The following is a 12322-nucleotide window of genomic DNA, read 5'->3' on the forward strand; positions in this document are numbered from 1 at the left end:
GGAGCCTATCCTGGCACTAGCTCTTGTAGACCAGGCTGGCCTCGAACTCACAGAGATCCGCCTGCCTCTGCCTCCCAAGTGCTGGGATTAAAGGAGTGTGCCACCACCGCCCGGCTAAGTTTCAGTTTTTTGAAGATATAAAAGTAGTAGAGTTCTTTTGTACAATTCTGTGAATGCCAGACTACTGAACTCTATAGTTGAAATGGTTGAGAATGCAAATTTAATGTTCAATGTTTCTAGTAAATGATAACATCAAGGAGATGATTCTGAGATAACCTACCTGAAAGAACTAATTTGGAGAGAATCATATGATCAGATGTTTGTAAGTGATTTTCAATGTCTTTGCTTTCAAATTTCCCCTACTGCTGGCCTTCATAGGAGAGAATGTTCTGTCTTGGTATTAAAGATCTATGACTAGACTGTCTATATGAGCCTTGCAGATCAAGCTATTTTGTTGCCAGCTACTCCTAAAGCTATTTTAAACTAATCAATAAAGATAGCAATGCATTTCTTTACAAATGTTATTGCAAAAACAAAAACACTAAAGAAACTAGATTCTATCAATTTAGCATGTCAGTAATTAGAATCTTATTATTTTTCTATGTCTGAAACATAAAGCAACCCATCTTGTTGATAATGGATCTTGTAAAAAGATACACAGACTCTACTTACTACCTGGATCAATAAATTCCGTGCTACTCAAAGTCACTATTATATATGACAGGGGATGGCACTTCAGGTTAGATGATAGTTGCAAATACAGTTTCTTTCAGTATCTGTCCATAGAATGTCTATCATGCTGGCTAACAAATTTAGTAGTTACATAAAGTTGTATAAGCCAATTCTTCTGAGTCTCAAGATTCTTTTTACCTGTATACTTATAGTTAATTTGCGTCTCATGAATAGTTAATGATACCACATATATGAAAATTCCTAATCATAGCTTACTCAGTAAGACGTCAGTATGTCTTTACAATCCATAAGTCTGATAAGCAACCTAATAACCCAACATTTATAAAGACTTCTTGTGCATCTCCTAGCATGATTTGAAAATAAAAATCTGTCCTGAGTAGACTTTCTCCACAGGAGTTGTAAGAATGGCCAACAGGTAGGTATATGCAAAGATCCTCACCATTATTCAGAAAGGGCATTGCAATAAAAATTACTGTGAGAAGCCACATATCACTTGTTTGAATGGTTGCATGGTTGGATGTGAAAACCACTGCAAATGGTACATTTACTGAAAACTGGATTCTCAGCTGAGGCATCTCTGAGTTTTAAGAGTGCTCACCTTGTATGTGGGTTGATCCACCGATGAGTTCATAGCTGAACTAGTATTAAGATCTAGTCAGAAAAAGTAGGTGCCTTGGGTCAAGTTGTTGAAAGGGCACATCTTTTTGGACCCCTCTTTCTATCTTTCTCTACTCTCTGGATATTTGGGGTGAGCGCCTTGGTGCTACTGTGAACTTTATGCCCTGGGGTTCTGTCTCACCACAGGCAGAAAAAAACCAGCAGAAGCAAGGCAGAGACTTTTCTGGAACTTGGCCAAAATAAATCTGGATTCCTTTAGTTTAGATTTTTTAGGTGTTTTGTCAGTATGATATAAAACTGACTGACACAGATACGATAGTTAATATCAAGACGTCCAAAACTAACAGATACTAGTGTGGGTTCAGAGAAAAGGAAACTTGCGTGTTGTAGGATTGTGGATGGACACAAGCCCTATAGAAGGTAGTAGGAGGCTGAAGAAGAAGTTAAAGATAAAATGGTCTCATGACCTAGCAATCTCTTCATTGCACTTTCCCCTAATGAAAAGGAAGTCCGCACCTCACAGAGATGGATGCGCCCCTGTCTGCAGTGCAGCACTGCTTGCCATGGCCAAGAGGTGGCAACAACCTGAGGGTCTGTAAAGAAACTGGCAAGAATACACAGAGGGCCGTTATTCAGCTCCAGTGAACAATGAGATCTTACAATTTGCTGAAACTCACAAGGACTTAGGAAACATTATAGTGAGTGAAATAAAAAGCACTCCAAAGAGAAAACCACCGCATTCATCTCTTTGTGTATGGAACTTAAGAGAAAAGCCAAATGTGCAGAGATAAAGCAAGAAACAAGGAGTGAGAGGAAGTTTTGGGAGTAAATGAGGAGATGTGGGCCAGAGGACACAGAGAAATGGGCAGATCTGAGAAACCAGTTGAGGTAATGAATTTGTCCATGTTGTATATGTGATGAATGTACATTCCAGACCCAGAAAACAATAGGAGGCCTGCCTCTCAATGCTGAAATACTTGTTGTGATAGGCTTGCGAGAAGGGAAATCATTGCCTTCAGTTGTTGACCTACTGGTGACTTCACCAGGCTTCAGTGCATAGTTCCAATCTGGTGTCACACAGATGCCCTGGGTTAAGTTAAATGGGCACAAATTAAGACCAAAGGTCATGGCTCTAGAAAAGAGACTGGTATGAGTTGGTGGAGACTTTATAGGGATGAGAGAAAGAGATGAAAAGTGTGTGTGAGCGAGAGAGTAGTTGGTGTGTGTCATACACATATAAAATTATCAAATAAAATGAATATAAGAGGACGAAACATAAGATGATTCCTCTTAAGTAACCTCAGTACAGCAATGACCTCACTATATGTACCCTGGAATCATATTATGTACATTAATTTTACACAATAAAATTTATTTTTAAGAAAAATTTTAAGGAATAAATGCTGAATCTGGAAGGCTTGTGATTTTATATATTTGTAAACATGGTTAATAATGTAACCACTTGCTTAGAAATCAAAATATACTAAAACGATAGACTGTAAATTTCACATTAAGCTACTGATTCTGACTTTACATAAAAACAAAAACAGCTTGTCCATCCATCCAAAAAGCATCTTGACAGCGGGCTGTCTTCTAAACACTGGAGATGTTTCTTGCTTTTACACATACACTTTGTGTGGGGTAGACACTAACAGGAATGGAGGAAATAATTTGAAAGTGTGACCCTTGCTAAGAAGGAAATGAGGAGTGGAAAGGCATCTAATTTAATTAGAGAGTTGGTTGGGGGTGGTCTTCCTGAGATGGTGACATCTGCACAGAGACCAGTATGACAAGGAGCCAGGTGTGTGAAGATCAAGGGAAGTCAGTTCTCGGCAGGATGAACAGCGGATTAAATGCTCTGGGTAGAATTTAACTGAAACACTTTATATGCATGACCATACTATAGTCTGATTAGGGTGTGAGAAGGTGGGGTGAGGGAAGGGCATTTAGCGATGCCGTGAAGGTTATTCGCACTAACTTAGAAGCAAGATTGCTTTTCAGGTGATACACCTTTGAGATTTGTGGCTTGCACACAATTATGTGGATATTTGGAATCCGTTTAGGACATAGCATTGTACAACAATAAGGGAAACTTGAGCCTTTTAAAGACTGTGCTTAATGTTCAGCAAAGTTAACATAAGCTTACAGTGGGCCTGAGAAATATAATTTAGTTGGATGCTTTCACCATGTATTGTTGGACCAGTTATAATTATTGAAATTTCCAGTTTTCAGACGTTGTTTAGATTTTGGTAACAAAGACATGCAAACCATATGGCCCTTGATTAATTATGTTCCAAGTTCACATGTAAAAAAATTGTCTTAAGTATAATTGCATCAATGCAAATGGAACCATGGTTTAAACAATTATGTGAAAACCCCAAATTTCTTGACTTTTGTTATAATTATTGGTTCTGTTAAATTGGCTTATTTTTATATTTCTTTTACATAGATACACAATTAACTTGAATGAAATACGCAGTTGCATATAACTTTGCTTTATATTAATTCTTTTTAGGATTCAATATTGTCCTGACATTTTTTTTTAATAATAGAAACTCACTGGAAAACTCAGTCCTTGCTAGTTGGTCCTACTTTCCTACCTGTCTCTGGAGAGTTTGGAAATGAGGGCAGGCATTTTGCCATGACCTGCCTGCATGCTATTTTACTAAGCTAACAAGCTTTGCAGCTACCATTTGTGTGCCTGCTGGCCTGGGTACTGGAGGAACAGACAGACCGGGATGGGAGTCTAGGTAGATGAATTGATTCTGTTATTTTCAGTGGAGCTAATCTTTCTATTGTGGAGACCATTCCTTCTTGAACTGCTCCAAGGTCCCTTGGAAACTATAAAAGGCTTCATTGTGGAAGCCCAGAGAGACACCTATCTTGTAGGGTGAGCTCTAGTCTTTAGTCTGCATTGAATCTGGTGTGTACCATGGGCTAGAAAAGGCCAGGCATGTGTGCCACACCTCTGGGTTGTACTTAGGGGGGCAGAGGCTGCCTCTGGATTTGAGGTATGAGATGCAAAGAGCATATAGCTCTGTGTTGGAGTCGCCTGGATTCTCTGTCACCCAGAGTAGGAGATCTATAAGTGTGTGTGTGTACACTTAAGGACATTCTGTTTCATAAAATGGAGATTGTACTCCCTTTTTGAAGGAACATTATCATTACTAGATAGTATACTTACAAAATATCTGCCATTGTACTTGAGATAAAATCCACTTTACTGATATCATTAAAAATGTTTCTGTTTGTATGTTTCTATTACAAGGAGACAATGCCCCCTACCACAGTGCCCTCGTACCTTTCCTGCTTCATCATCCGTGACCATTCCAAACCATGCTGCCTCTGGTTAGACTGGACTATCCAATGGGAATAGTTTTATTTTTAAATACTTTTTAGCTACATTTGCCAACATATTTATTTCTTAAATTTATATGACTAAATATAGACATGTGTATTATCCTTACTCTATACCTGTATGGCCCACATTTGTACAGGGTTGTACAGCATAGATTCCAATAGACTTCTATAAATTTATCAGAAAAAAATGATCAGTGTAACTGGAGCTGCTTTTTTCTTTAACAGCATGAATATGATTTATTTTTTTTTAGTCTTGTATATCAGGTACTATACTAGGTACTAGCAATATTCTTTAAATCTGCTCTTAAAGCTGCTTAGTTCCTAGTACAATAGACTGTGAATATATTTTACTTCTATGGTTATTTAAACATGTTTGAGGCAAGCAAACAAAAATAATAAATTTCAGTAGTTAAAGTATAGGCTTTTAGCTGAGATAATTTCTAACAGTAATATTCTGATATCAAACCATGAATCAATATATCCCTGGCATGATATCAACCTTAAGGAATGTCAAGTAATGCAGTTTTTCAGGGTATGGCTTTGTGCTTGCCAAACACATCTCATGAAATGACAGGCTCAACTGAGTACTATGTCTATAGAGAAAAAATGCTTCTAGCCAATGCCTTGTTAATTTTAAAAATAAAGCAGCATTTCCCTGGAGGCAAATGAGCGAATTATCTTCTATCATCTTTATTCATGAGAAAAATCAATGGAAGGTAAGGGGCAAACAGACTGCATCCTAACTTGGACTAGGCTTTACAACACAATGTAGGTTGGACAAATTGCTCAGTGGAGAAGGGCACTGGCTGCTCTTCTAGAGAACCTGCTGGTTAGATTCCCAGCACCCACATGGCAGCTCACAGCTATCTGTGTAACTTCTGTTACAGGTGATTGAGGCCCTCTTCTGGCCTCCAAGGACACTTCAGGCACACGGTACACAGATATACATAGAGGCAGAACTCTCATACTCACAGGGTAATAAAAGAGAAACAAACAAACATGATGCATTCACCTACTCTCATACCTACAGACCTTATGCTATTATTCATTGGTGCCGAATTCAAACTCGTGAGTATGTAACATGCATACTGTGTAGAGCATGTGATATGCTTTTACTCATTTGGCACTGTATGAACAATGCTTGGTTTTTCTCCCAAGCAGAGACAGGATGTTCAGTTTGTAAAATGACAGCTCTGGACACCCCTGATAGGATCCCACTGGATGTGCATGTGACACTGATTGCATAAAGCTCTGTAATGTTATTGATTCATACCCTTTCATATATAACAGAGGACATGGAATGCTTCTTCCTTCCAACTCCTGGTCAAGTGTCCTGGCTCCTCTCCAGAACACGTTCCTGACTCCAGCATTTCCAGGTTAAATACCTCTGCTTTAGAAGTCCAGGACGCCCCTCCAACCCTCACGCTACAGCACTGCAGGCTTCCATTTGCTTGTCATTGTTCACTGAGTGTCTTCACATCTGTAGATTCTAAGAATATATAGAGATATATCTATACCCTACACACACATATACATATATCCACATTATGGATATATTCAGATATATACATATATATTCACACACATGTATTGAATGGGCATGCCTAGACCAGATGATGGGAAGATAGACTTGAATCTAACTTAAGTGGCTCACTTTTAACGAGTGGTTCAGACGCTGATCTACCAGTTCTCCACCTATATGTGCCATATGAGTGATTAGGGAGTGCCTATAGAATGTGAGGACCGAGGTTAGATCATTTTCTCTCATGTCTTCAGACTCCTATGGTTCACAAATCATGTTCAAATATGATCCACTGCAGTCAGAAGACTCATCAGGCTCCCTCTGCCTGTTTTCTCCCTCCCAGGTCCCTCCTCCTATTTTGGAAGATAGAGTGGACTTCCAAGCTACCTTTCTTAAAACGTTTTCTCTCAAACCTCTGACTAAGGACTTAAGATTAAGAGACCTGATTTTTATTGTTGGCATGGGTGTTAGCGACTAGGGTCTTAGGAAATCAGTTAAACATGTCAGAAGTGCTTTGTCAACATTAAAAAGCAAGAGGGAAACAAAGCCTAATTATTTCCAGTGTGACTATGATGACTAGAATTATGTCCACATTAGATGCTCAGGCTGTGCCCGGGAAGCACGCTGGCACCTAAGGGATGCTCAAGGACATGGTTGACTCCTCTGAGATAGGCTTAGGCAGTGTTAAGCTAAGTTAATCACTGTAATGAGGTAACGAATGAGGAGATAAAGACGTCAGATGATGCTTCTGTAACCTTCTCCTATTATTGAACCGTAAGATAGTTACCTAATCAAATAGAACACAGAATGGGTTTTATTTGTATTGCTTAATGTGGAAATCATTGTTTACCCGTAGGGTAAGAGTTCAGAGATGTAGAGAGACCCCGCCTTTTGGGGCGGGACAGCCTCGGGCGAAGGTTCTTACTAATGAATTGGAACGAGAGACTGGAGCCCTTCCTGTTTCCGGTTTTACGGTGGATCGGTGGATCGCTGAACTCCGGGTGTGTGAGTGTGCTTTTATATTAAAATTGTCTTCTTGTACCCACTGGCCTGGATTAATTAAATACGCCTTCACAGAGAAAATAATTTCTAACCATAAGTTATTTTTGAGCTACTTTAAAAGGTTATATTAAATTGAAACTCAGGGTTTTTTTTCCCCCATCACCTCTTTTTTCCCCCCTCTGAACACATATCTGATTTGCTATGAACTAAGGAAGAAAAATCTTTAAAAGCAGTACTCTCATTTTGGTAAAATAATGACACATCAGTTCTTGACACATTCATCTATTAAGCAATCGGGAGGTTATTGAGGTTTGAACCTGAATAATTCATGAACAGCAGGAAGAGGTCTTAAGATTCTTATTGAAAATACACCTTGTTAAAACAGAGGGTTGGTAATGGGCGGTAAAGAGCCAAAATATCTTGACCAGTAAATTGAAATGTATGGTTCCCTAGACGTTTCTTCCCGATGTGGTTAGTGGTCCAGCTATGAATTTTCTTTCTAGTGGTGGTGGTGGTGGTGGCAGCGTTGATTTATCATTCTTACTGATCCAGCAGTACTTTCCACCTCTCTTTGAGTCTGCCTTGCCCTTTCCCTATCTCCCTGTCACCCCCACCGCCACCCAGTGCTCTGTTCTCTGAGCCCCAGTACCTTCCTCTGTGTCTCAGGCTGTTGGGGGGGGGTCGGGCGGGGAGGTGAATCTTTAGAGAGTGATGTTTGTCAGGCACCCCAATCAGCTTCACTGGGATTAAGGGAAGGACCTGAGGGAAGGGGAGGGTTAATCACTGGTCTGTTGAAATGCTGCCTAAGGGGAGCACAAAGCTCCGCCCACGTAATAAGTGCCTGTAGACAACCAGTCAGGGGAGAAAAGTTTGGGAACGAACTCATTTTTTTTCCCTCCCTTTTTGCTCCCATTGTCGAACTTTTGTAAACACACTGAAGCTTCCTCCCACCCAGGTTTTATAATATACTTTCTTGATTAAATACTCGGATCGTTCGCTCACTTGTATATGCGGTAGACCACACATAGGGCTGCGTAAGTAAAAGGGGAAACGGAATATTTTCCAAGTCAAGCGGCCAAATCTGCAGCCTCTTCATGTACCTGGCCAGCTTTTCCTGATCCAGCTGTTAGTCATTTTGCAAGCAGCCGCCCCTGTAACCGCAAGTGAATTCAGCTGCGATGTATGCAGCGCCGCGTGCACCGTGGCATTCGCTCACATCCTTCCAGTGATTGAGGCTCCCGGGAATCATGCTCATAATAAATAGCTTTTTATTACCCAAAGCCGCTGTTCTGGCAGCCGAACGACAGTCCTTTGATAGCTGGGCCGGGTAGTTGTGTGTGTGTGTGTATGTGTGTATGTGTATGTGTGTGTGTTGTGCCTTACTCAGAGTAGTTAGCTGCAAAGAGAACGCAGCAAAAGGAGGGTACTTTGGCAAAGGAAAGCTTCTGAGTAGCGCGGAGCAGCAGATCAGGATTCAGAAACAGAAGCGAGAGCTGAAGTGTGATTCTCGGACGCTTGGTCTAACACTCATCTCCAGGATAGAGCAGTGCCGGGCACTCACGTCAGCCCTGCTGCCCTTCTCGGAATCCGCTAAGAGAGGATGCAGCCTCAGAGCCCAGCGAACCACCAGGAAGTTTTGCGGGAGCTGATTTCCAGGGGCTTTTCGTCTGCCTAGGAGAATCCTGCTTGCATTGAGCGGTGTGAAGGAGGGCTCGGGTATCCCATGAGGGGGGCCCTCTTGGAAAATCCTTCTGTACAGAATCCAGGCTCTGCATCTCTCAGGGAGCTTTTCCTCACCTTTGCTGGTTTGCTGGTGTGATTTCCATGCACTGAGTCCTGAGTAGGGATCCAGGATGGATTGCCTGTGCATTGTCACCACGAAGGTAGGCTAGGAAACCCAGCTGTTTGGTGCAGCATTTTTTTTCCTATTATTATTCCGGTCCTGTAATTAAACAGCTCTGTTCGATGCTGCCAGTTCAGGAGATAAAATGATTAGTGTACTTTGCTGGGCATTTTGTTCCCTATGAGGGCTTGAGGGTCCGCTCTTTCTGTGATTTCAACTTCTTAAAGTGATATGGTGTATTTGTGTAAATGGCAGGAGACTGTGTCTGTGGGTTTTTCTCTTTCTTTTTAATGGCAGGTTTTGCGTTTTCATCTATTTATAGCTGGTAATTGAAACATTTCTGCTAGTAGTGCTGTTCACACATGGTTTTTACCATACCATATCTGGTAGTCTCGCTGAGTGGACTAATTAGCTTTTCATTTAAAAACCATGTCTCCTATGCTTGAAGAAGCCAATCAGCTTTACTGTGGCTTGGCATATTGTTTCTGATTGGAGAATTCTGATATTCTGCATTTTGGTGATTTCTTTTAAAGGAAAAAAATTCTCTAGGCCCTGAGGTAAACCAAACAAGAACAATATTTAATATTTGACTGAATATGTTTTGACTGCAATCAAATGAAATATTTGCATGATCAGATAGAGATAAAAGTGAGAATAGAACAAATTAAGCCGTAATGTGGGTTACTTAAAAAAAAACTTCTAAATTAATTTCATTCTGTCATCAATTCTCAATAGCATTTTGCAAGTATTTAAATTCCATAATCACTAGTTGTTTGAAAAAAAGTTATTTTTATTTATAAAACACTAATTAAAAGATACTCATTAGCTTGTGTTTGATTATGCATAAGGGCACACCACAAGTCAATATGAGTCGTTTCTTTTAGTATCTAACATTGATTAGACACCATTAAACATGGAAAATCAATGCTTTAGTATGCGAAATTTAGTAAGTGTAGATTTCTCACTATCATCTTCTTGCACTATTAAGTAAAAAGTTACTTTTGAAACCACTGATGAAATTTCACATTATATGTTGCTAACAAACAGAATCCAGAAAACATCAGTAGGCATCTCCCCATAGAGTAGTAGCTCGTGGGAAATTAAGTTGATATCAGTAGATTTAAATCTGAAAAATTCTAGTTGGCGTAGTTGACAGACTTCTAGATCGTGTGAAAATTCAGCTTAAGTTGCCTAGTGTTTACAGCAAAGTCAGGTACAAACAGAAGCCAAGCTGAGATGAAGGAGAAAGCCAAAGTTATGCGACAGGAAGTGTATGCTTATGGAACCTAGGAAAGAGAAGAACACGACATACAGATACGCTTATCTGCAAGTGTGGAACTTGGAGGTACTTTTCATGAAAGAATGCCATTGAGTGTCACCTACACGGGTTTTCTAAGTATTTGTTATCAAGTCTTAATAATTTCAGATGCTGCAGAGCACCAGGAGTACTCGCTGGAAAAGTGAGAAAACAGGTATTAATGACAGTTCAAAAGTGGACATCCTTTGCAGTGGAAAAGGTGGTTCAACACCTTTTTAGCTTAGATAACATAAATAAATTAGATAACTGAGTTCAACTTAGATAACATAACCCAAAAAATATGTTTCCCACTTTAATTTACCAAGGTATTAATGGCCAGAGGGTCTGGGACAAAGACAAGATATTATTTTGTCTTAAATGATGTAATAGCCGTAAATATCAGTGTCACAGTATTTTCATTCATCATGCAAATTATGTTATTCAACAAGATAAATGCTTGAAAAATTTCATGAGTTATATTTGTTATGTATCAAGTTACTTATTTTCATTCTGGAGTGTCATTTCCACCATATTAAAGGACAAACATATTTAAACAAAGTTGCGCTCTACTGTTGACTTGGTAAATTTGCATAAAATATTATGACTAAGACTTCTGGTGGAATATAGACTGCAAATGTAATCTATCTAATCTACCACCATCTAAAGTATAATCCTTCCCCAAATGGCTGTGTACTAGGGTTGCCCTTGCTCTGCTACTCCTGGGACCCATCCGAAGGAAACTTGCCAATAAGTTAGAAGTTTTAATTATACCTCAGTTCAATCCTAACCTTTTTCTTCCTTAGCAAAAAGTCTATCTGCCGAGCCACTTTCTTCTGCAGAAGTTTTGGTGAGGCCGGAACTACCATCTCTCCTGCCCCTTCTAGAATCCATTTTATCCATAGAGCACCCCAGGACCATATCAGATACATATTTCTCTTTTGCTGGCACCGTGCTAGTGTCTTGGTTCGTTCTTGTTCTCCTATCTTGGCCTGGAAGATACTGTGGGACCCCTAGATTCTGTAGAAATAAATGCTTCTTCAAATCTTTTTGCTACAATCTTAAAAATAAAACTAAGAGTAAGATTAGTGGGGGGGGGGGAGAATTGTGGGAAGTCTCCCGATAAATAACCCAGCATGCATTGTGCTCCCTGTAATTGGTTGCTTAGCATTTGAAGGGGTCCTCTCCGTTCAGGCTGATTTCCAGACCCTCTCGTACTTGGAGCCCAATCTTCTAGACAAGAAGGTCAAGTAAGCACCTTAATGCAGACTTTTGAGACACAAGAAGCCCAAGGCTTTCCCACATAGTGAGACAGCCAGCTTTCATAAAAGGATTGACTCATCATTCTTTTGATTGTCTCTGGCCAGTTGCAATTTCATTTATCCTCTCACAGATAACATTTCCAGGAGAGAAAATCTAAATAGCAGGGTATGAATAGCTGGGCTCTAGAGTAAGACTTGGATCTGAATGTTTATTCTGGACTTAGTTTTAAAATTGGAGCAGATCATTAAACCTCTCTTTTTCAGACTCTACTTATCAATCTTTGAAAAGGAGGTTAAGAGATGATGTCATGAAGTGTTTAAAGTATCTCACATAAAAAAGATTTTGACACAAAATAATTTATTCAACTACTCACAGTGATGCTAACAAATCCTTCTGTTTCAAGATGGCCAGTGAGGAAAATGAGATTCTCTTAATGTGATTACATACAGTGTAGTAAAAAAATACGACATATTTTATATGCTGGTAATTCTTAAAAATGTTTTAATAATTTAAATATAATACCATTAATATCTATAGCTAATACATCAGGAAAATGATATGAGATTTATTAAGTCAAAAACATGCTATTTGATGATTGGCCAAGGGGACACTATCTCTCGGCAACAGACATAATTTCTGGACTAAAGTCAATGAAGTCCAAGCAGTCCATCCAGGTCTTGTTTTACCGTGAATGAATCACCAAATACCATATACAGGACCGTGTAGG

The 12322-nt window shown here is 39.6% G+C and overlaps 1 protein-coding gene across 3 annotated transcripts in view; it reads left to right on the forward strand.

Annotated features, from left to right (window-relative positions):
- Positions 1-12322, forward strand: part of Dlg2 (discs large MAGUK scaffold protein 2) — a 1686730-nt gene that overhangs the window by 275186 nt on the left and 1399222 nt on the right. Inside the window, exon 1 of one of the 3 annotated variants that reach the window (XM_026784312.1) lies at positions 8462-9078. The exons of the other annotated variants lie outside the window; for them this stretch is intronic. Coding sequence (XP_026640113.1) covers positions 9049-9078 — 30 coding nt within the window. The 5' untranslated portion in view covers positions 8462-9048. Of the gene's footprint in view, positions 1-8461; positions 9079-12322 lie in introns of those variants that run through there. 3 annotated transcript variants of the gene reach the window in all.

The sequence above is a fragment of the Microtus ochrogaster genome, chromosome 22 (genome assembly GCF_000317375.1).
Source record: "Microtus ochrogaster isolate Prairie Vole_2 chromosome 22, MicOch1.0, whole genome shotgun sequence".
Lineage (NCBI taxonomy): Eukaryota > Metazoa > Chordata > Mammalia > Rodentia > Cricetidae > Microtus > Microtus ochrogaster.